General features: G+C 49.1%; 8 protein-coding genes across 8 annotated transcripts; 6 read left to right on the top strand and 2 right to left on the bottom strand.

Moving 5' to 3' along the window:
* Positions 1-391: 391 nt before the first annotated feature.
* Positions 392-4160, top strand: BAUCODRAFT_123936 (uncharacterized protein; the record flags this gene model as incomplete). Its single annotated transcript, XM_007679753.1, has 2 exons — positions 392-4085; positions 4141-4160. 2 exons carry the CDS (start codon positions 392-394, stop codon positions 4158-4160), a joined length of 3714 nt encoding a protein of 1237 aa, XP_007677943.1.
* Positions 4161-5224: 1064 nt separating this feature from the next.
* BAUCODRAFT_149467 (uncharacterized protein) lies at positions 5225-5773 on the top strand (the record flags this gene model as incomplete). The annotated part of the gene is made up of 1 exon (XM_007679754.1): positions 5225-5773. One exon carries the CDS (start codon positions 5225-5227, stop codon positions 5771-5773), a length of 549 nt encoding a protein of 182 aa, XP_007677944.1.
* A 442-nt stretch (positions 5774-6215) lies between these two features.
* Positions 6216-8579, bottom strand: BAUCODRAFT_578314 (uncharacterized protein; the record flags this gene model as incomplete). Its single annotated transcript, XM_007679755.1, has 3 exons — positions 6216-8244; positions 8277-8281; positions 8449-8579. The coding sequence occupies 3 exons, from the start codon at positions 8577-8579 to the stop codon at positions 6659-6661; spliced, it is 1722 nt and encodes a 573-aa protein (XP_007677945.1). The 3' UTR covers positions 6216-6658.
* Positions 8580-8647: 68 nt separating this feature from the next.
* Positions 8648-9556, top strand: BAUCODRAFT_35485 (uncharacterized protein). The gene has a single exon (XM_007679299.1). It carries the CDS (start codon positions 8734-8736, stop codon positions 9223-9225), a length of 492 nt encoding a protein of 163 aa, XP_007677489.1. The 5' UTR covers positions 8648-8733; the 3' UTR covers positions 9226-9556.
* Positions 9557-9825: 269 nt separating this feature from the next.
* On the top strand, positions 9826-11888 carry BAUCODRAFT_157927 (uncharacterized protein). The gene is made up of 3 exons (XM_007679756.1): positions 9826-10434; positions 10505-11394; positions 11443-11888. Exons 1-3 carry the CDS (start codon positions 10315-10317, stop codon positions 11552-11554), a joined length of 1122 nt encoding a protein of 373 aa, XP_007677946.1. The 5' UTR covers positions 9826-10314; the 3' UTR covers positions 11555-11888.
* A 212-nt stretch (positions 11889-12100) lies between these two features.
* On the top strand, positions 12101-13741 carry BAUCODRAFT_149471 (uncharacterized protein; the record flags this gene model as incomplete). The annotated part of the gene is made up of 1 exon (XM_007679757.1): positions 12101-13741. The coding sequence occupies one exon, from the start codon at positions 12101-12103 to the stop codon at positions 13739-13741; it is 1641 nt and encodes a 546-aa protein (XP_007677947.1).
* A 708-nt stretch (positions 13742-14449) lies between these two features.
* Positions 14450-15214, bottom strand: BAUCODRAFT_35490 (uncharacterized protein). Its single transcript, XM_007679300.1, has one exon. The coding sequence runs from the start codon at positions 15160-15162 to the stop codon at positions 14833-14835; it is 330 nt and encodes a 109-aa protein (XP_007677490.1). The 5' UTR covers positions 15163-15214; the 3' UTR covers positions 14450-14832.
* A 7638-nt stretch (positions 15215-22852) lies between these two features.
* On the top strand, positions 22853-24162 carry BAUCODRAFT_544077 (uncharacterized protein; the record flags this gene model as incomplete). The annotated part of the gene is made up of 1 exon (XM_007679758.1): positions 22853-24162. The coding sequence occupies exon 1, from the start codon at positions 22969-22971 to the stop codon at positions 24160-24162; it is 1194 nt and encodes a 397-aa protein (XP_007677948.1). The 5' UTR covers positions 22853-22968.
* Positions 24163-24280: the final 118 nt, after the last annotated feature.

The following is a 24280-nucleotide window of genomic DNA, read 5'->3' on the forward strand; positions in this document are numbered from 1 at the left end:
TCGCTGTTTCCGTTGGTGAATGTGTTGTTGTAGACAGTCGCAGGGCCAAGGCTTCAGTTTCCATGTGCAGGTGACGCGCGAGGCGAGGTGGACGGCAGCAGCCGAAATGTCAAAAGCGCAGCTGCACCACTTGCCGACATTGTTGTGATCCGACCTCTGAATGAATATCGACTTATCACAGTGCTGCGAGTGGACACACATCTCATCCGGTAGTTCTGGCGGCAGGAAGTCTCACTCCACGCCTACAGCATCCCCGCGCGAGCCGCGTTCTATCCATTACTACTGGCGCATCACGACTGACGAGCACGGCGGGAGCGGGAGATGAAGGCTCACTCGCCGACGACGAGTGAGCGGCGCAGACGCAAGGATGAATGCAGTGGACGATGATGCGATGGATGGTATCCAGCACACGAGTGTACCGGAGTATAGCATCCTAAAACAGCGGGTGGATTTGGATGTCGACTTTGCGCGCCGCTCGCTCAAAGGCAGCACGGAGATCACGGTGCAGCCGCTCGTGAAGGATCTACGACAACTCCAGCTGCACTGCCGGCAGTGTACTCTCACTTCCGTTCAGGCCGGCGGCATCACCGCCAAGTACGAGTATGAGGACCCATACCGTCGCCTGCGCATGCCGGCCGGCTCCAACGTGCATCAGCATGAGATGCTGAAGGAGAAGGTTCTGCATTCGCTCGCGCCTAGATTGCGGCCAGAACTCCTCATTGCGCTGCCGCCGAAGCTAAAGATCCAAGAGTTGCACGTCGATGCCGGAAGTGCGGCGGTCACAGCGGCTCGCGTGAGCGGCACGCCGAACCTGGAGCGGCACGAGACAGACGCGGACGGCGTGGCAATCGCGGAGACACCGATACTGGCATCCGCTGGACAGCATCACCTCCCGCAGTTTGCGCCGATCAAGCTCTTTATTGAGTTTGAAGTAGACAACTTCCGCGATGGCGTTCACTGGATTGGCAGCGAAGAAGGCGACAAGCGGTACCCGTACATGTACACCAAGGCCAGCCCGCTACCAGGCAACACAAGCTGCATCTTTCCCTGCGTCGACAATGCGACCGCGAGATGTACCTGGGAGCTGTCAATACGATGTCCGCGGACGCTTGGAGATGCTTTCGGAAAGTCGTCAGCGATGACAGTCGAGCCTGCAGAACCGCTTGGTGTAGATGGCAACGCTCGAATGGAAAACGGCGTGGCCGAGAAGCATACTGCGGCAAATACAGACCCTTCGATGCCGCAGCTCTCCCTCGACCTAAGCGAAGAGGATGCTGCTTTGGAGCTTGTTGTTGCGTGCGTCGGCGAGCAAATCGACGACGTCGCCGATGCAGAAGACGATACGCGGCACACGGTCACCTTCAGCCTCACAGATCCGGTCACTGCTCGCCACATCGCCTTCGCTGTTGGCCCGTTTGAGAGAATCGACTTGTCCAGCGTGCGGGACGCGGATGATGAAGAAAGGCTCGGTCAGCGCGCGGTTAAGGTCGACGGCTTCTGCCTTCCTGGTCGGGGGGACCAAGTGCGGAACACTTGCTATCCCGCCACACGGATCATCGACTACTTCGGCGTCAATTACACCTCGTTCCCGTTCTCAAGCTACAAGATACTGTTCGCGGATGACATGGTCCACGATACAGTTGCAGCAGCTGGCTTCACCATTTGCAGCTCCCACATTCTCCTTCCAGCCGACATCATCGAGCCACTTGAGCCAACCACAAGGACCATCATACGTGCGGTTGCTGAGCAGTGGGCAGGGGTCAGCGTCATCGCCAAAGAACCTTCCGATGCTTGGGTTGTCTCCGGAATTGCGGGCTATATGTCGGATCTGTATGGTAAGACCTTGCTCGGCAACAACGCTTACCGATGGCAACAGAAGCTCGCTGCAGAGAAGGTGTACGAGCTTGATGCTGATCGTCCATCCATATCCCAACATGGCCACTATCTGCACCTCGACCCGTCAATCCGCGAGTTCTTAGATCTCAAATCCGCGCTTGTCCTCTTCATCCTTGACAGAAGGCTTTTGAAGGCGAGCGGTACCACAGGCGTACAGCGCATCATCAACAAGATCCTGGTCAACGCCACCACCGGCACACTCGAGAACGGTGAGCTCTCGACGGTGGACTTCCAACGGCAATGCGAGAAGCTCGGCCATAACAAGCTCGAGTCCTTTTTCCGTCAGTGGGTCTTCGGCGCCGGCTGCCCCATCTTCCAAGTGTCCCAACGCTTCAACAAGAAGAAGCTTGTGGTCGAGATGACGATCCTGCAGCGCCAGATTGAACGGCAGACGAAGCCGCCGTTTGCGCCGAACAATTTCATGCGCGAGATCAAAGAGCACGTGCAGGAGATCTGGGCGCCAGAGACGCTACCTGTTTTCACCGGCCCGATGACGATCAGGATCCATGAAGCGGATGGTACGCCGTACGAGCATATCGTAGAGATCAAGGAGCAGACCACGAAGCTTGAGATACCGTACAACACAAAGTACAAGCGCCTCAAGCGTTCACGGCGCCAGAAAGACCGCGCAATGGCCGAGAGCAACAATGGCGAAGGCGGCGAAGAGTCACTGTTGTACTGTCTTGGTGACATCCTGGATTCACCCGAAGAATGCCGCGAGTGGAATCTTGTGGACTGGACCTCAGAAGACGAAGACCGCATGGGTCAAGAGAGTTACGAGTGGATCCGCATGGATGCCGACTTCGAATGGATCGGTAAGATCCATCTTACCATGCCGTTGTACATGTACGTCTCGCAGCTGCAGCAGGATAGGGATCTGGTGGCGCAGTACGACTCCATGCGCTATCTCACACTGGCGAACCCGCACCATGTCTCTTTCAGCATCCTGGTGCGCACACTGATGGACCACCGGTACTTCCATGGCATTCGTGCGATGGCTGCCGACGGGCTGGCGATTCTGGTTGCAAGAGTCGATCCGCAGAGCAGTAATGCCGACGAGCTGAGAACGATAGGACAATTTCATCTAATGAAGGCTTTTGAAGAGCTATTTTGCTTTCCGGGCGAGAACATGCCAAGACCGAATGACTGGACTAATCGAGCCAACTTCATCGTCCAGTGCGCCATTCCACGCTCCATGGCGAAGTTGAGAGATGGAGAAGGCAAGGTGCCACTCGCTATACGCCGCTTCTTCATGGACAAGCTGCGCTTCAACGATAATTCGGACAATCCTTTCTCCGACTGCCACTACGTTGCAACACTCCTCACGTGTTTGGCTGACTCTCTCGTGGTGTCACACCGTGAGCCACAGCCTACATACACTTTCAGTTTCGGCGAAGACGAGCCAATGGAGCCGGAAAACCCTGACGAGCCGCTCGAGGCTGAGGGCATCAATGCCATCGAGCGCTACAGACGGATTGATGAGTGGGAGACAACGTACCACAACATCTACTCGCTCACGGCGCTTGAGTGTTTGCAGAAGCTGACCAAGGCTGGTATGGCTAAAGACAAGACAAGCGAAGTACTGCAATACACCCGCCCAGCCAACGCGGACTTGGTGCGTGTTGCTGCGTTTCGGTGCTTGGTTGAGATTGGCGTAGCGAGGAAGATGAGCATGATGGCGTATTTACTCCACTGCATTGCTGACGAGCCCTCGCCCTTCGTTCGTGGCCGCTTACTCGCGTGCTTCGGCGAAGCTCTTGGCCATATTGCTCTCGGCGACTCTGAGCCGGTTCAGCCTCGACCACAGCCCGCTGAGGCCGACGGCTTGATACTGGAGCAAGCAGCGAGCAGCGAAGCCCGACAGTTCGAAGTCAGTCGCAAGACCACACCCGACGGCGCCATCGCGGCGCTGAAAGCGGCACTTGGCAACGAAGACAGGTTCAAGCGCGCGCTTTGGTATGCAACTACATCTCCGGACCTTACTTTGGATGAGGTTGCTGCATTCTGCGATATTGCGGCGCTTCTGTACCCGGCGGTAGCATCGGCGAAGGTTACCCTGAAGCTGCCTAGGTTGTACAGGTGTAAGCACCTCGGCAGGGGAAAGATGCGTTTCTGGCAGACTGGAAGTGTTAAAACCGCCCCGAGGAAGCCGCTTGACAGCGAGGATCTGCAGGCAATCCGAATGCTGGGTTTGAGATATACCGGCCCGGTTGCGGAAGAAGCCCTTAAGCCGAGAAAGGATAGTGAGGAGGACATCAGTCTGAAGGCGCAGTTAGCGAGACAGCAGTCCATGGGTCCACCCGCGGCTCCAGGACTACACATGCCTCCTGCTCCGGCGAAGGAGCCGATTAAGCTGTCTCTGACTGCGGCGGGTCTGAAGCGCAAAGCAAGCGTGGATGTTGTTAACCAACGCTCCGCGAGCCCCAAGGCATTGAAGATGTCTCATCAACAAACACCCATCGCCGTGCTTGCAACGGCTACAAGCCCTCCGCGTCGCAGTCCCAGTGTGGCATCGCAGCGTCGTGGTTCTACGCCTGCAGCCAAAGTACCTTCCGTGAAACCCTCTTCGCAGCCTTCGAAGCGGGGAATGGTAAAACTTCGCCTCGTTACCCAAGCCGGCAAGGCCGGGTTGGCAAGGATAATATCTCAACCACCTCAACCAAGCGGCACGGTTCGTCCACCCCCCACACCTGCTCCGGCAACCACAGCGGAGTCTCTCTCACGCTCAATCACGCCGTCATCTCTGCTGCCTCAACCTACCTCACCAAACTACTTTCCTACGCCGTCAAGCAGCCTGCTGCACAGCCCCACGAATGGCTCGTCCTTTTTCGGTGGTGGTGGACTGTCTGCTTCCCCGGCAGCGCAGGCGCCAAGCCTTAATCTGGGCGCTTTTAGGAGTTACGGACCTGCGCCTACTGAGCAAACGGCATTGCCCGCCTCGGAAGTGAAGCAGGAAGATGCTGGCAGCGCTCTTTCGACCGTCACCAACACCCCGTCGCTCATAGCGGATGGCGACGGCGCGCCTTCCACACAGCTTATCGCTCCGCCCTTTTCGCCCGGCGCGACCATGCCGCCTCCACCTATACCGAAGCCCAAGTTCAAGCTCAAACTCGGCGCAAGGAAAGCGAGCATTGACGGCAGCGCTGCCTCTCCGCCCTAGTACTGGCAGGTAAGTAGAAGGCGCTTGCCGCGGCAGGTAGGTGGGAAATGCGTGCCGCAGGTCGATGTGATGCGCCTACCGAAGTCGTATCGACCAACCTTAAGAGTTCGCGAGTGGCGAGTCACTAGCAAACTGTTGCACCCACAGTCGACAGGGGAGTATATCGAGATGCACAAAGTACTGGAAGTAGCAGTGGCCGCCAAAAGTTTGGGACTTCTTACAGTCCTGGCGACTACGAGCAGAGGGACTAGTGAGAAGCGTTTGCCGCAGATGGGTGGGAAGCGTCTACCGCGATCGCACGTACCAACCCTACGAATACACGAGGGCAGCGTCGTCAGTAAGCTGCTGCACCCTTTGTCGAACGAAGAGTACGCGGGATTATGCAGGATATTGGAGACGGCAGTTGCTGCAAAACGCGTTAAGCTTCATGCAGCCTTGAGCGCCATTCGCAGAGAGTATCCTTCAGCCGGGTCGCCTGTTCAGGCCGTGGAGAAGGAAGTGGGGGCGGCAGAGAGGGAGCTACAAGTGATCTTGGCCGCCAAGTGTAGGCAGACGCCTTCACCGACTGCCTCGGCGTGGTCTTTGGGCACCTCAACTAGCCGGAGTGGCCGTAAATGGAAGCCGACGGTGAAGGCGCGGCAGAACTTTAAAGCGGTGTTGGGCGATGGTGGTAGGCAGGCAGCATATTCGAAGCAGCGAGAGGCGGAGAGACTGTAACAAAAGGGTGACGATGCCTACGATTACTTCCGCTCGCTTGGCCGCATGCGTTCCTAAGGCACGATCATTGGATTTAGCGTTGGCGCTGGAGGCTGAGACGAGGGCGGCATAATGTCCATGGATTATTCTTTGTACAATAACCGTGAAGCGAACAGTCTCTTGTATGTTATACAGTTGAACTTGCTCCAGGTTACTGGTCCATGCCGCTCTCACTAGTCTCCAACTGCGCAGACTGCCTCTCAAGATCAGCCGAGTAAGGAGGCTTCAGCCAGAGATCGAAGCACCTCCTCAGCACCAGCCTGTCCTCACTGCTAGTCCCCTGTCTCTCAACCATCTCCCTTGCCATCTCCACCATCTTCTCGCACCTCTTATCGTGCGCACGAATCCGCTCCAAAGCTTTCAGATCCCGCATGATGTCTAGCAGTGCTTCCCAGTCGTGATGCTGCAGCAGAACGTCAAGCCCTTGCCGGACTTTCTCCTCAATGCGTGCAACCGAGTAAGTAGGACGATGAACGGGAGCGTCGATGGTAGGCGAAGGTGAGATTCTGGCTTCCCATTTGCGCATAGGCTCTTCGCTTGTGAGGAAGTTCTTGATGTTATCGCGCTCGTTCTTCCTAGATTGATCTTGAAAGTTTCCTGCGGACTGATTCGCACTGCCCATCGTGAGGCGTTCAGGGCTAGAGTACCCGACCGGATGCATTGTTCGTAGAGGAGCTTGGACAAGGCGGTCAAAAAGCCCTACCATGACCGTCCTATTTAAGATGTACGGTCGTTTGCTCATCTTGCCGTTGTATCACGCATCTGGAAGAGCGCTCTGGGATTTCGTTGCTATCCCTTGTTCTCATGGTAAAGCCTCCTCTTCCGCTGCGCATCTCTACGGCGCTGTTACGCTCCATTAGACAAAGCCCTCAGCCCAAAGGCTTCCCTCAAAGCTTCTCCTAGCCTCCCAACAGCTTCTCGTATCTGCTCGAATGGAGCAGCCGCATACGTGGCCCTCAGAAACATCTCATTGTCCGCACTACCTTTCTCTCCCAGGAACCATGAGCCTTTCATCAGTAATGTGCCGTGTCCGATGACTTTTTGGAACAGCTCATCCTCAACTTCCAGCAGAGTCTTGCTGGTGCTCGTGGGATGCTTGTGCCAGTTGATCTTCAGCCACAAAAACATTCCAGCCATCGGCGGGTTCCAGCTCACGATCTCCTTGGGCATATACTTCTCGCAAGCGTCCAGGATCACATCACGGCGCGCTGTGTATTCGAGCCGGATATGCACGAGCCAGTCCAGATAGCCTGCGTGACCCCAATGTTCTTCTAGGAGTATGAAGAGCATAAGCTGGCTCACACCGCTGGGTCCTTGTGTAGACAAATCGGCGTGCGTGCGGTACCGCTCACAAACCTCCTCGCTGGCGGTGATCCAGCCACAACGAGTACCGGGAGCGATGATTTTGGAGAAAGAGTCCATCCGCATTACTCGGCCGTCTGTATCCAGCGACAGATAAGAGGGAACCAATGAGCGCAGAAACTCGTCATTCGACTTCGGTGGCGAAACGTCTGGAGCATTAGGGCCGGTGTAGGGTTGCATTTGGAGGAAGTAGTAGGGTTCATCCTCCAGAATGTAGAGATCATGCTTTTGCGCCACTGCGTAGACTTCCTTCCGCCTCTGCAGCGTTTGCGTCGAACCCGTCGGGTTCTGTCCTGTAGGTACAGTATACATCAAGAATGGCTTCGGTCCATCTCTGGCTGCATAGTCCCAGTTACTGAGCACCTCGTCAAGCGAGTCTGCAAGCATACCGTACGCATCCATTCTTACTGCGGCAACTTTCACGCCCAACGGAGCAGCTGTCTCAACCATGGCAGGAAATGTGTATTCTTCGCTGAGCAGCCAGTCTCCAGGTTTTGCAAACATACGTAAAGCCATGTCAAAGGCCGATGTCGATCCAACAGTCATGGTACAACTCCAATCCGCGTAAGGTGGATCATGCACGATCTCAGTATGCTCCACAAGCCAACGGAGGAGCTGTGCCGCGCCGTGGCCTTGACCGTATTGGAACGCGGTGGCGATGTCAAACATCGACTTACCTTCTGCCATGTCGTGTTTGCCTGCTGTCAACCACCCACTGGCGGCGTCAAGTTCGCTGAGATCAGGGACACGGATGCCCAGTTCGGAGACAGGGAAGTACTCGCTGCTTGGCAGACCGCCACCTAAACTGATCAGGCCCGGTGTCTTAAGGTAGCGAGCTGCGTTCTTGAGGGAGCTGCCTCCTCGAGTCTTGGCTTCTGCGGTCATGCGGTACTCCCATCGCTTGGCTTCGGTTTTGTGGTTGTGCTGGGTTATGCCTCGGAATGCGTGTATATCGGCTACCGCTGCAGCACCAGCGATTAGCTTGCCAGAAGCCGCACGCCGCTTTGCTACATCCTGAATGGTCAAGCGGCCAGGAATGGTGAAAGCTGAGGTATCTGTCTCCGGCAAAACTTCGATTGCAGGTGAAGGTGACGTTACACACGCACGCTACGGTCTTGACCGATAAGGAAAAGAGTGAGTGGTGTCCGTCAGCTTGCCGCTCGATTGTGTCGCTCGAGTTGACTGTTGTTTCACTAACTGAGAACGACGCAAAGGAGAGTGTGTCAACAGAAAGGGATACGGAGAGTAAGATAGCGGACGCGCATATACATTACCTTGCCTTGATGACCCACAACCGCATGACATTGCGATCACGGTTGCCATCACCGCCAGCGAAGCGGTCCACAATGTCGCCGAAAGGGCGCAAGCACTTCTCACCGAACTCGGAACGTTCCAGTCTCGGCATGCCGGTTACTCTCGGCTTTGGCCGCCTCAACGCAGGTACCTCAAGTCTAAGGGACTAGTAAGGCTCGCGACCCACGTTCTGGTCGTCAATTGTGCTGGATGGCATCACCGACGTGATACTCGATCCGGTAACGAAAATTGGGCTCGGCTTGATGATGTGGCTATGGAGAGTTGATGACTGCGAAGCTGTGCACTGCGACGCCGAGCATTGCCTATTATCTAGAATACCTGGAGTTTCAACGGGACCCATTGCTGCGCTGTCCGGGTTCGCTCTCGACTCCAGCTATAAAGCTCTTTCTAAGATGCAGCGCGGCTTGAATGATATGACCAAGGTTGTCTTGCGGAGTCTTCTCGGACCTGTGGCTTGCAGTTTCAGGACCTCGTCTATGCGGCCACAGAGCGAGCAGCATGCACCACATGGCTTCGTGTGTGTGCACAAAGTCATGCAAGGCGAGCTAAGGGATCTGTGGAAGGACAAGGAACTGCCTTACCAAATGTATGAGATTGTGTGGTGGAGGATGTTGACTTGTGGTAGCTGTGGCTGTGACGGCGCTGAAGTTTGGCCAGCCTGTCGCAAACGACATGAGATGCTCAACGACTCCTTGCCTGGTTCTTCGGTAGCTGAGGCCGAGAGTGTGTGCGATTGAAACCAAAGCGTGCTGTGCGCATTGGTTGTTGGAAGAGGCATTGCGAAACAAGGCGGCCGTCACTAACAGATATCACCACTGGGTAGTATCTACAGAGCTCGATAGCTGTCTCACTCACGTTCAGCGCCAGGGGACCGCTATGAGTACACAGAATAGAGTGCTAGCCATAATCGTACAGCATCCACGAAAGCGATGCGCCTCCGTCCGTAGACTCAAGGGCTCTGGTTATTATTGTCTTAACACACGCGGATTTCGCAAGCAAGCGGAGCATCTGCGTCGTCCAGCCTTCAATCTACATAATCATCACCGTTCAGATCTTCACGGAGCGTAGCTTGTCGATGAGGTATTCATGCATATCGCAAGCGGAACAGTGTGCGAGGGTTACCGTAGTGGATGTAGCAGGTTCGCAAAGAGAGTTCAGCCCCTGGTTCGGCGTTCACCGGAAGCATACTATCTCAGCCTTACCCGACTCTCTCCACAAGCCTAAGCTGCGGTTGAGTCAGCAACATGAACCAACATACCGCTAGCTACGCCACACCCTGACCTCCGAATTACCACTGCGTAAATATAGCACACGATCCATCATACGGTTACGGGATCCTCAGCGTGAGGTGAGACAACATTGGATATGCCACCTAATGACCGAGCCATGTATTTCGCTACCGGACGGTAACCTGCAGCTTCTCGCGGCAGTATGGACACCCGTTACTGCTGAAGATGTGCAACAGCTTCTGCCGTATCAATGTCTTGGCCGTTCCTTCAGGAGTCGACCATGCAAGTGGCTTGCAGCCTCGTGCGGAGATTAGAAGCCACCACTGGAAAGTCTCACCAGCAGAATCCGGACCGGTATGCAGATCTGCTAAGCTATTGCAACCCGCAATAAGCTCCAATTGGCAAGGCTGTGCTTTCACTAAGCGGTGTTGGCGAAAGATCTCTCCGTCTTACTATTCTCTTGTCCTTTTCTGCTACGGCGGGGTGTGCCATTGGTCCCTAGCCTGCCACGCAGGTCCTTCTTTTCTTTGCGTGGTCTTAAGCTAATATCTCAATCTTTCATACTTCGTAGTCGTCAACAACGAAACATCGCGCAGAATGATCCAGCGAGTACTCGTGGCCTGGGTCGCGGCCCTCGGCGCTGTATACGCCCAGGAAACCGGCGCGAACAATGCATCCACGCCGACCGCTACCCAGGGCGAAATCACTGTTCATTATGTGGGTGATCACAAGCGCTCCCCATTGCGAGCGTGTGTTGGTGTACTGATTCTCGAACTACGCTTCGCAGGTCACGGTTGGCAAGCTCCAGAATCAATTCCAGCCCAACTCCATCCTAGCCGTCCCAGGCGACATTGTCTCCTTCCAATTCTGGCCCGGCAACCATTCGGTCATCGAGGCAGCCTATGGCTACCCTTGCATCCCTATCGCAGACGTAACCGGCCAAACGGGCTTCTACTCCGGATGGCAGCCCACCAACGACACCACCGGTACCCAAACTGTTTATAATGTCACCGTCAACGACACGTCGCCCGTCTTCTACTACTGCGGAGCGCCTGGGTCGTGTATTGGTTGGGGCATGCTCGGCGTCATCAATCCAACTGCGCAGACTCCGCTGGATACTCAGCTGGAGTTGGCGAAGCAGGCAAATTATATGCTGGAGCCTGGAGAGAACCTCCCAATTCAGGCGAAGAACTCACTGTCATCGTTGGCGGCGACTGCCACCCCGTTCACGCTTACAGTAACTGCTACCAACTCCCTCGAGCCGACGACAACGTCCAGTCCGCCAACTTCGGCGACGGCGACAAGCTCACCGACAGCTTCCGCAGCGCCCTCTGCCGTTACGCTGTCCTCCGGAGCAATCGCTGGCATAGCAGTAGGCGCTGCCGCCGTCCTCGCACTGGCAGCGGCCCTCTTCTTCTTCCTCGGCCGCAACAAAGGGCTAAAGGACGAGTTGACACGACTTCGCGGCAACGCACCAGCCGGACCACAGAGCCCGTATCCAAGTACAGGAGGCGCAACATACCCGACAGGCAATGATGGGTGGAGGAGGCATAGCGGCGGGCAACTACCGCCGTATCAGCAGTCGCCGATGGCGTACAAATCGTCAACCACAGTCAGCGCGCTGGGCATGTCGGAGGTGCTGGATCATCGGCGTTCGGGACCGAGGCTGCATTCTAGGTACGGCGGGAGTCTATTCATCATTGGAGGCGCTAATTCTTCTCGTAGGTTCTCGGAGACATCGGAGTTGAGAGGAGATGGGCCGCCTCGGGAGGAGACGGCGGTCCATGAGATGGGTGTGTCTCAGAGTCCCGGAAGTCCGAGAAGTCAATGGGGATGATTGCAGTACCGTGCGCATCGGGATGTGTAAATCTGCGCTGCCCATGCAGCGACACCGCATGATCTACCGCTAGGCATTGGCTAAGATTTCGGATTCTCAATGGAAACTCGCGGCCAGATCGAGGGGAGGTATGCGAGTCATAGACGAGTAGACCGGTCACTCAGTAGGCTGTAAGGACGCCTAACAAAATGTGCCGCATGGAAGCAGGGCTTCAGAGTGCTTGATGCGTCGAGTGGAGGTCAGCACGAATTATATCTCACTCACTTAGAATATCACCAACAATCTGTTATGAGGCTCCACAGAACAACGTGACCGTAGTGGTATCAGAGCATGCTGCTCTTCGTATATTGTGTTCGTTGTGATAAGTAGAAGCCCAAGAGTGAAGCGAGGTTGGCCGTTTGGAGGGAAGCTTCGTTCGCTTTCACGTACGATGAGGCAAGCGCGACCGCGACGACGGAGGCAGCACGCGCCAAACAATCAATAAACACACACACATTGCACGTCCACGACCTTTTCGCTTCGCCATGCCATCATTGCGGTGCAGTCATGCCATCGCACACCCGCCCATCACGTGTTCCGAGAACTGCCGGCGGCCAATTCGCACGACATAGTGACGAGCATGCGTCGCTCGCAAAAGCAGCTTCAGCTTCAGCGTCACCGCCAGCAGCGCGATCGTCGGCCAACCATCATCAACACACACCACCCCATCCCCGTGACGCCGCCATCATCGCCGACAGTGACTCCAACGGCTTTCATGAAGAAGAAGGACGGCCGGCGAAGAAGAGGCGGTTGACCATACGCCATAGGCACAATAGTAGCGAGCATCTCCCCATCGCCCAATCATCGGCCGAGACGAAGCCGCCTACCAAAGTCACCGTCGCACAACCACATGGCCAGCTACTGGAGACACTGAACGGTGTGCGCACTGCCCTCAACGTCGATGAGGATGCCGTCGCGGAACATGGCAGCGAGGGTGGCCCGCCGGCACAGCGCATACTTCCACCCCCTAAGCCCGCTCCGCCGCCTAACACGAAGGAGGACAAGCGGACACTACGATCACATGACGAGGGGCCTAGGCTGAAGAGCGAATTGGCCGTCTATTTTCCCAACTTCGAGGATGTCATCTTCGGTGTGGAGAAGGAGGAGGAGTTCATCACTACAGATACCGTCCTGTACGTGACGGATGATGCACCGAAGCAGTCACCACACACCCACACAACGCCGCACAAAGCCGCACCACTCCGTCCTGATGACGCCACCAACGGTGTCTCTACTACGCCTATACGCACGCTTACAGATCAGCACAATGGCTGCCCCACTGTCGACCTTGATGTCCTAGCCCGCAACATCCCGCCCTACTCCGAAGACCCCCTCTCCGACACTTACTACGGCAAGTCCCACCGCCGCGCCGAGCGTCGCGAAAAGCAACTCCGGAACATTGAGAAGGAGCGAGCGATGCACGAGAAAGTGCAGCTTGAGCGACTGCTTGAAGGACTACAAGGCCACGACTGGCTGAAAGTGCTCGGCATCACTGGCATCACGGATGGCGAGGCGAAGAAGTATGAGCCGAAAAGGGATTACTTTATTGAGGAAGTGAAGGCACTTGTCGATAAGTTTCGCCTGTGGAAGGAGCAGGAGAGGAAGCAGAAGATGGAGAGAGATGCTGCTGCTGCGCGGGACGCTGGGGAGACGGAGGGAGAGGAGAGCGGCGAGGGCAGCGTTGAGCCGCCTAGTAGTGAGATGAATGCGAGAGCTTCGCGGCAGCTGCAGCAAGAGACGATGGAGGCTGTGAAGAGTGGGTTTAAGATCCGGCTTGGGAAGCGTCCGTCAGGAGCAGGAACATCAGTATCCGCCACGCCGACGCCAACCCCAACTTCGCATCCTCTTCCTCCGCCCCCACTGCCGGTGCCGTATGTGCCTCCCGAGCCGATGACAAGCTTCTATGCCAAACGCCATCTCCGCGACGCTGCATTGGGGAAGGCACGGCATGGCAGGAACGTCACGGCATTTGGACATCCCATTCCAGAGGTCGCGTTAGCGGTGGAGAAGGAGTTCGAGTTGCCGGAGGAGTTTGTTACTCAGGACACGCTGAGAGCGAACGCGAGGGAGAGGAGGAGGCGGAAGAGAGCTGGGATTGTGGATGCGGCGGGTGCAGCTGAGGTCGGGAGCAGAGCGTTAGGGGTATGACGCTTCGCAGGTAGCCCTTTCAAAGTTTCACGACCAAGAGTGCGTGGCAGCATTAACCGTTTGCCTCTCGAACAGCATCCGCAACCACAGCCTTGCAGCATTTCGGATCACGCAGTGCTAACACACGTAGCAGGTCTTGCAGCCTATGAGGAGTCCGGTGACATGCAAGCGTTACTGAAAGTTACCGAAACCATGACTTTACCTCCCACGTGGTGACACCCAAACATGCAACACTACAGAGCGCAGCTGTCTCCAAGCTCTTCTAGTCGCCGTGTTAGTTCGACTAATATGCTCGATCCCGCAATTTCGCAGCTGAAGATCTGAGGATCTACTCATCAGCCCGGTCTTCAGCAAGCCACAACAGAGCCATGTTGTTCCCGTGCACGCCTGTTTATCAACACCACGCTCAAAAAAGGTAAGATCCTGACAGCGAACAGCTCGTCCGTTGGCGACTGCTTACGCTCCGACTTCTCGAGTTTACCTACTCGCATTTACGGCCTGGTCACAGACCAGCTGGGTACAGCAGACTTTTGTACTTCCGACGTTCTTTCCTTGGCCTACGGACCGGTAAGAAATGGTACTCTCTTCTATAGCGGCTTCAAGTCGCTCTATCCAACAGGACTGTGAGAGTCTTAAGTACCGTCTCGGCCTTCTGCTCCAGCTGGCTGTCAATTGGTACTGCGCACAACATCTGCAAGGTGTGGCTACCGCTGATACTTGGACACTTCTATCGCAGGGACAAAGAGCTCAACAATAACCAATACGCCTACTGTGTAAGGTCATCGGATTTGGATTGCCTGTATGCAGAGCCGAGCCTCGTCTGACTACCAGCCCCAGTACCGCACTCGCTACGACCGTAGTGACCAACAGCATTTCGCGTGGGGCTCAAGATTCGGGCGATGCCTGTGTCACTTTGATAGAGTACGGTGCGGTAAGGGAACGGAGATTTGGTCTTCACTGCGGATCTGGACGATGGCTTGCTCAACTGGCTTCAGTATGCATGAGGGTGGAAGGAGCGTGTACTAACCCTAACAAGCCATGCAGCGGATCGATGGAAGCACGATGGAAATGCTGGAGGGTGTGTGGGTTTTCTATTGGAGAAGCTGAGAGGGTCGTTCCATGTGCTGCAGCTTCGTATTAACCGACTGAGGTTGCTGCTCATTCGCTACATCTCGGCGTAGGGACACGCTGTTAGTCGAGCCAAAAGGCGCGATGGGCGCGCAAAGTGGACTGAGCGCAGCACACCACGCCGATGAAATTTCATCTTGAAGTTGGTGCAGGTCTTGTCGGCGCTGAGCTAAGCGGTAGTCACACTTGGCGGCATTGCAATAGGGCGTAGTACGGAGAACAAGGCCGTAGCCATAGTTGACTTTAGATGGCTGCTCTGTCGTCGTAATGTTAGGGTTCGAGCTCGCCACCATCGAGGCCCAGATTGCGCCCGGGCCTTCTCTTCGACCGCAGACCGTAGGGGAATCTGATAGAGGAATACAAAGGGTTTTAGGCTAAGTATCTCGCAGCGTGCAGGGCTCCGTAGACCGATTATTAGTCACCGAACAGAACTGACAACTGCTCGTCCTCTAGGAGCGCAGGCTCCGAGCAGTTAAGGAGCTTTCGCGCCAAGGCGTCACGTGCCTCGCCTGCAGCGCGCAGGCGACATTCCGTCGGGCCGCTTCGCATTCTATATACCTCGCTAGCCTCCTCCTATAACAATTGCCTCCCTCCTTGTTAAGCCTGTCCTTAGGCCTTAGGGAGTATTATCCGCGGTCTACATATATAGAGCATATATATAGAGTGCAATATGTCGTAGTTAATAGTTCGTCCCTTCCGTATATTTATACCTTCTATAAATATTATAGTAAATACTATTATATAGCGTAACGCAGTGTTATATATATATATATATATCCCCTTTGTTTTCTAGGTAATTATATAGAAAACATTTCTAAGCTAAAGTATATTAATATCTCTCTATACTATTATTATATCTAGTATATATTAGTATTATATCTAAGCTATAAGTATAGATTAAACTATTATCGATAATATAATGCCTAACTATATTGTCTATACTAAGCCTATAATAATTATTTATAATCGCTACCTATCCTATATTAATAAGAAGAAAGCCTATAAGTATTAGCTATATATTATATATAATAGTATAAAGATATAGATACTAGAAGTATACTAACTATATAGTAGAGTATCCTTATAATACTAAATTCGGGCCTAGTAGTAAGAATTACTAGTATTATAAGTCTATCCGTTATATATATATACTAACCGACTTCGGTATATATAAGTATCTTAATAAGATAGTCTATATATATAATATACTAGTCGAGCGCTATAAGAACGGCGGTAATAAGCGTTTAATCTATATACTTAAAGTATAGGTTAAGAAGACCTCTAAGATCTATATAGACAAGCTAAAGGCGTTTAATTATAGCTATAATAAGACTACTATATACGACTACGTTATACTATATAGGGCTATATAGGTAGCGTGCCTATAGGCCCTAACGACGTCTTAATTAGTAAGTTAGGTAGTATATATTATAGTATTCTTACTACTATTATACTAGAGAAGATTATAAGTTAAATATTATACTCTAAGTAGGATCTAGTAGCTAACTATATATATAGTTTATATGTCTTAATAGCGCGAATATTAACGAACTTAATAAGGTTAACGCTATTCTTAGTCCTAATAGTATTACTATTATCGAGGACTCTAATCCTAATACTAGCTCTACTTCTAGCTCTAAAATAAGTAGTACTAATTCTAAGGACGAGTTTATACTAGCCGCTAGTAGCGCTATACCCGCTATACCTATATATTAGATATATAGTAAGGCCGCTATAACTCTAGCTTATAGTAGCTATACTAAGAAGATCTATCTAGATAATAAATTCCTAGATATCGATAATATAGATCTTAGTAGAGCTAGTATAAGTAGTAGTAAGGCATACTTAAAGTATAAGGGCGACGACACTTCTATATATATACTATATAGCGCTAAAGCCCCTACTAGTAAGAAGAAAGTCGTTATCTCTCTACCGGTCGTTATTAGCGATAATAAGGACGATACTAATAATAATAAAGATAATAAGTTACTAGAGAGTCTAGTCGCTACTCGTAATATATATATATATACTACTCTCTCTAGTAGTAAGCCGCCTACTTACTACCTACCTACTATCCTTAATAATAAAGAAGAAGGAGATAAACGTAGCCCTATATCTAACGAGCTCGCTACTACTTACGTCGAGGCCGGTAAGAAGAGATACCTCGTTAGCGCTATAGCTACTACGAAGGCTACCTATACTAATAATAGTACTATACTACTAGTCTATTATATAAAGCTCTTCTTCTCGTTACTAGAGGCAATAGAGCCCTCTTCTAAGAAGTAGAAGAAGAGTAGTAAGAGAGCCTTATCTTTAGAGGCTAAGAGTAGTAGTAATATAGTTAAGCTAAAGGCGAAGTATAGCCTCTCTATCTTCCCTAGTTATAAGGCAAGGGAGTAGGCTAAGAGAGTAGCGAAAAGGATAGGTAAGAAAGAGAAGGAGAAAGAAGAGGTAGAAGAAGAGGAAGTAGTAGTTATAAAGTAGAATAAGGGTAAGGGAAAGAAGAAGGCCTAAGGGTAAGTAGCTTACTATCGCTTATTATAAGTCGTATATATATACTAGTAGCGTACTCCCTAAGAGGCGTAAGACTATTTATAGTCGGTAGCTATAAAATATACTTATAACTTCGTACTATACTTCTTTCCTTACTTCCCTCTTCTTCTAGTACTATCTTATATACTCCGCTTCTACTTATAGTAGATATATAGTATCTCTCGTAACTATTTAAGATAAGACTCTAGTTCCTATAAGTTATATTCCTCTAGCTAGCCCTTCTATTAAATTAAGTATTCCCTCTATCCCTTACTTAGTCTATCTCTTAGAATTGCTTCGATCTCCTATTCGCTATTATCTTCTATAAGTAGTAAGGGATTAGTAGGCTCCTCGCCTATATATTATTCCTATAGCTCTAGAAGCGAAATATAGAAGATATTATAAATAAGATATAAAGTTAGAAGTACTAAGTAGTAAGCTTACGCTCCGACTATATTATATATATAGAATAGTCTAAGATACTAAGATCTAAGCTTCTTCTTTAGTCCTAGTAAACGGAGGTTCTTTATATTTAGTAATATCTAGTTACCTATATAGTATTCCTTTAGCTTCGATCGTATATTCTAACTCTTCTTCTAGGCCTCTTATATAATAATCTAGCGTTCCGCTAGCTTCTCGCTAGTCTACTATATATATCTTATATACTCCGTCGCTACTAGTACTTTCCCTTCTCTAGATTTGTCCTAAATACTAAGATTATATATATCTAGATTCTATCTATAAAGGATTTCGAAGAGGCTTATATAAAGTATATAGTATATAGTATTATTCGCTACGAATTTAGCTTGCTAGAGATATTATAACTATATATCTTAGAACTTATAGTAGTAGTATTATAAGTACTACTCGAGTGTTTAGTTTATTCTTTTAGTTTAACTATCTATTTAAGGATAGAAGGCTATACTTAGCTAGTATTTTACCTATACCTCGAATACGAAGTCGCTCTAGTATTAGCTAGTAAAGACCGATTCTCTATCGGAAAGGATACTCTTTAGAAGGCTAAACTATCGGACTACTAAGTCTATTAATAGTTAAGTAAGTTCTACGCTAGTATAGCGCTTTATAGTCGCGATATATAGCGCTATTTTAGAGTACCGGTCTATAACGACTAGTATTATATTAAATACTTCGTTCTTTAATATCGAAGATAGGAGATCTATAATAAAATCTAGTATAATTTCCTTCTAAGGCCGATTTAGTATCGGTAGCGCCTACGCTTCGCTATATAGCCGATATTGTCTTACTTTAGTAGTTTAGTATATTTAATAGATATAGATATATTCGGCGATATCCTTTACTAATAATAGCTACTAGTACTTCTATACTATAAGTGCCTATATTTTATCTCGGCTAAAGTAGCCTATAAGAGAGTCGTTATAGTAGATATATAGTAACTCTATATATATAGCGCTATCGTTTAGGACCTATAATATATAATTAAAGTACTATAAGCCCTCTTCTTCTCTCTATACTTTGTCGATTTTAAGCGGGCGATCTAGCTTATATATATATTATAGCGTTCGAATTAGCTCGGCGAGATCTATAGAAGGCGTTATATATAGTTCTTCTTTATCTACTATAATCCGGACTACGCTCCGAATAGACGACGTTTAATTTAGGTTTATATAAGCTTCGTATATAGTCTTCTTTTAGTTATTTAATTTCGTCGTTATAGTTATTCTAACTCTATATATAATAGGCGTAAGGTCTAGATCTTTCTCCTATACTACGAGTTTATTCTATAGAGTTAGAAGGAGATAGTATACTATATATAAACTTTGTTTATAGTCTAGTCGTCTTAATAGTATATCGGCTAGATTAGTCTTCCCTACTCGATATTTAATAACGAAGTCGAATACTACTAGGAATATAGCCTATCTAGCCTATTGTCTATTTAATTGCTTTATACCTATAAAGCCTTAGAGGTTATTATAGTTAGTAAGCACTTAAATCGTATATAGCGCTCCTTCTAGATAGTAGCGAAACTACTTAAATCCTTCGATAATAGCTAGTAGTTCTCTATTATATATCTCGTAGTTATACTCTACTAGATTTAGCTTCTATAACTAGAAGGTAATAAGATACTATTTCGCCGGCTCTTCCTCTATATTTAGTAGTTAGGAATAGATAGTAGAGATCGCGAATATAGAAGTATTAGTTTCTAGCCTTAGTTTTACGCTAGGTTAGTAGTAATAGAGGATTAGTATATCTAAGAAGGCCGCTTTTATAGATCGAAATATATACTCCTTACTCTCTCTCTACTAGAGCGGACTAGACTTCTTCCTGTCTTTTATACCCTTTATAAGGCTAGTTAGTAGAGATATAATCTTAGAATAGTTATAAATAAAGCGCTAATAGAAGTTTATAAAGCTAAGGAAGACTTAGACCTCTCGGAAGGTAGTAGGTATAGGCTACTCTTTAACTATAGCTACTCTACTTCTATCTATCGATATACCTTCGAGGCTAATAATATATCCTAGGAATTCTACCTTAGTAGTATAGAACTTATACTTCTTCTTACTAGTATATAAGTCGTATTTCTATAAGCGAGCTAGGATAGCTCGTATATACTAAGTATATTCTATATACGAGTCGCTATATACTAGGATATCGTCTAAATAGACAATATATAATATATTAATTAAGCCGGCTAGAGCTCGGTTAATATATACCTAAAAAGTCGCTAGTATATTCGTTAATCCGAATAGTATTACGTTATACTCGAAATGTCTATAGTATATATAGAACGCTATCTTCTAGTAATCGCTCTCCTTAATCGGAATATAGTAGTATATATCCTTAAGGTCGAGCTTCGAGAAGACCGTTATATAGCCTAGATAATCTAGTATCTCGCTAATTAAAGGTAATAGATACCGATTTTTAATTATAATTACGTTTAAGCTATAGTAGTCGATATATAGACGAAGGCTATTATCCTTCTTTAGAACGAAGAGGATTAGCGTACCTATAGTACTAATACTATAACGGATCTATCTATTTTAGAGCGCTAGGTCGATATACTTCTATAACGTCTATAGCTCTATTATCGAAAGATTATATATCGGCTAGAAAGGTAGCTCCTTATTAGGTTCTAGGTCGATTATATACTTAACGCTATCGGGGAGCGGCTTATTACTAGTATCTCTATCGATAATAATATCTTTAAAATCTTTTAACTCCGCTAGTATAGTAGTATCGGCCTTCTAGAGTATAATAGTATATACTATTTACGCTTACTTAATATCTTTAAGGAAGGCGCTAGCTAGCTATATATAAACCGAGAGGAGCTCGCCTTCTTCTATATACTACTAATAGTCGTTCTAGCTATTAACGACTACTCTATACTGTCGGCGCTATAGGCGGCCGAGTAGTAGGTTAAAGCCGTTTAAATCTATACTATAGAAGATACCTTTAGTTAGATACTCTATACTAGTCGAGTCTACTAGATATAGGCGAACCTAATACGCCCTATAGTAGTAGCTAGTTTTACCTCTAAATGCCTCTATTAATAGTAAAGGAATTAGTATCTTCTTTAGTCTATATCGTAATATAAAGGCCTAGGAGATTATATTTATATCGGTAGTATCGTTAAGTAAGTAGCTTACCTCTATATATCGATCCTATATATCGACTATATCCTTTAAGCTTTTCGCTAGCTAAGACTAAATACTATGTTTAATAGAGTCCTAGCGGACTACGTAGATACTAGTAAGTTACTCGGACTTCTTCGATATAGTACTCTTCTTCGCTACCTTTATATCGGTTACGCCGACTCTATAGGTTAAAGGATTACTTCCTCGTTCCTCGTAGAGGTAGTTCGGCCGAATATAGCCTATCTATCTATACTTATAGTATCTAAACTTCTTATGCCCTTCGCTATACTTATAGTTCTCTAGTATATAGCCTATTATATCTAAATCTTACTAGGGTTATCGAGGTTAATTAAGCCTCCCTCTTTTAGAGTTACTTTGTCGGTCGCGGATATTGTCTATCTACCTCTTACTATATATATAGGGCTATAGGGAGAAGCGGTCGCTTCTAGAAGTAGTCTCTAGATATATTATAAGTAATATAAGGTCTTTCTACCTTTTTAGTATTAGATAGTATATAATAATCGCTATATATAGTATAGGCCTTAGCTTTATAAGAAGATAATAAATATACTACTCCTTAGTATATAGCGGTATTTAATCCTCTAACGTTACTAACTTAGTAGTAAAAGTCTATATCGACTACTTCTCTCGCTACTTTACGCTCTTATAAGTAGCTAGAATACTAAGTATATAATTCGTAGGATCTTCGACTAAGTTATCGACAAACTTCTTAAACTAGGCCTATATATAGCCTTCTAGGCTCTCTACTCTATAGATACTATACTAGCTATTATATAGTTCGCCTATAAGGAATATTACTCTATATAGGACCTTACTTTCTTCTATATAATAGGAGTCCCTTACTAATATAAAGGTTAACTCTAATATATATACGAAGTTATAAGCCTCCTTTAGAGTTTTTCCTCTAAAGGCTTTAGGCTTCTTAAGCCTAGGGCGGCCGCCGAAGTTACTATCTATATATATAAAGTATATACTACTTATAGAGCTTTTACTATCTCTAACTTCTTTTTCCGGCCTTACTACTTCTAGCGTTCGACCGGCAGTATAAATATAGTATATAGCTATAAGCTACTACTCGAGTCTCTCGATTTCGACCTCTATCTAAAAGTAGTCTTGTCTTTCTTACTATTATTCTATCTATATAGTATCGACGACCTCGATATCGACTATTTCTTCGTCGGGTATCCCTATCCTAGATATTACGTCTATAGGTATGCCTCTATAGCTTCTCGCCTATACTTCGACGTCGGGGAGATCGATATCTATCTCGGGCCTTATAGGCTATAATAGGGAGGAGTTATTAGAACTAATAGAGGAATATAAAGGGTTTTAGGCTAAGTATCTCGTAGCGTGTAGGGCTCCGTAGACCGATTATTAGTCACCGAATAGAACTGACAACTGCTCGTCCTCTAGGAGCGCAGGCTCCGAGCAGTTAAGGAGCTTTCGCGCCAAGGCGTCACGTGCCTCGCCTGCGGCGCGCAGGCGACATTCCGTCGGGCCGCTTCGCATTCCATATGCCTCGCCAGCCTCCTCCTATAACAGAATCCCACCATCGACGACCCTTGGACCATATGTACTTTGTCTTGGTAATGCTCGACAAGCACAGCAAGCTCGATATATGGGGGTGTTTAGGCAGCGGCGACATCGGCTAATTCGTATGCGCTGGCCAGAACGCGAGGTTTTCGGAGGGGTGGTTGTAGTCTCCAACATGTTGTCCTACCTAATCACAGCGAACCCACGGAAGAGACGTATATGGAACCTCCTGGCTAGTTTCACTTTTGCTCATTTCTCACTCGACTTAGGATAGATGCGATATCGCAGCGGACCTTAGACGGGCTTCCGGAGTTATGAACAGGACAGTGGCGGGATAAGAGGGAGGTCACTCCTAGGAAATGGCGTGTAAAGACATGCAACATCCCACGATACTGCACCATGGAGAGTGTCGAACTCGATGTTCTGGGACAGCGACCTGGGCTCAGTAGGTTGTATACCCAGCTTTGCTTCTGCTTCGCCATACCAGATACTTCTCCCCAATCACAGTCTACCATCCTTGGTCATCTAAGGCATAGTCTGGAGAAATTGACACTGGCTTTCCCATGGATCCCCGGACAGGTTATTCGATCATCAACGGGTATCTTTGAGATCCAGCCCTACGAAAGGCTACCACGCCTCCTTGCCAGAGACTTGCGTACTGAATTGCCGCCTATGCAAGAGTTCAGGAAGGATGGCTTTCCGTTTCGACTGCTGGATGAGAATGTCATTGCAAGTCGGGGAACCCTCCCTGATGAGCATGACACTTGCGCCCCTGTCTTTGAGATACAGGCGAACTTTATTCAAGGTGGTCTCTTGCTTGTGTTTAATGGTCAGCACAACTGTATAGATATGGCTGGAGAAGCGCAGATGATCTACCTCTTCTCCAAAGCCTGCTGCGGAGACCCGTTTACTACTGAAGAGATGAAGGTGGGCAACCAGTCTCGGAGCGACATCATCCCGCTGCTCTCTGGGTACGAAGGGGTTATCGACAAAACTGACAACCAAAGTGAGCATCAACGATCTGCGGCTGGGGCAGTGTCTGGGAGCCCAGAATCCTTCTGGGCTTACTTCGGCTTTAATCCGCACGCACTCACAGAACTAAAGTCCAGCGCAATGCAGCACGTGTCCTCAGAGTATATTTCGACGGATGACGTTGTAAGCGCTCTCATATGGCGATCAGTCACACGAGCTCGTCTCCCGCGTTTCCTGGGTCCAGCAGAGACGCGCACGACTTTTGCAAGACAAGTCAATACCAGGTCGCACCTCCGCATACCAGCAACATACCCGGGAGTAGTGGTGCACAAGGTCAACACTGCTATGAAGGTGGATGATCTTCTTAGCACTTCTCTGGGCGAGGTAGCGTCTCAGCTTCGTGGCTCTCTTCGAGAAGAAGACCTGGGATATCGCACTCGGGTTGAGGCGACAGAGCTCTATCGCAGGCTCCCTAGCGGGACGATCAGAGGGGGTACAGGTCAACGTGATCTGTCAACGGATATCGTAATGAGCTCCTGGGCCAAGGAGAAGTGCTACGACTTCGATTTCGGCTTGACCTTGGGAAAGGCAGAGGCAGTAAGAAGACCGCGGTTTGCTTAGGGTTAGGGTTAGGGTTAGGGTTAGGGTTAGGGTTAGGGTTAGGGTTAGGGTTAGGGTTAGGGTTAGGGTTAGGGTTAGGGTTAGGGTTAGGGTTAGGGTTAGGGTTAGGGTTAGGGTT

Source organism: Baudoinia panamericana (assembly GCF_000338955.1).
Source record: "Baudoinia panamericana UAMH 10762 unplaced genomic scaffold BAUCOscaffold_8, whole genome shotgun sequence".
Taxonomy (NCBI): domain Eukaryota; kingdom Fungi; phylum Ascomycota; class Dothideomycetes; order Mycosphaerellales; family Teratosphaeriaceae; genus Baudoinia; species Baudoinia panamericana.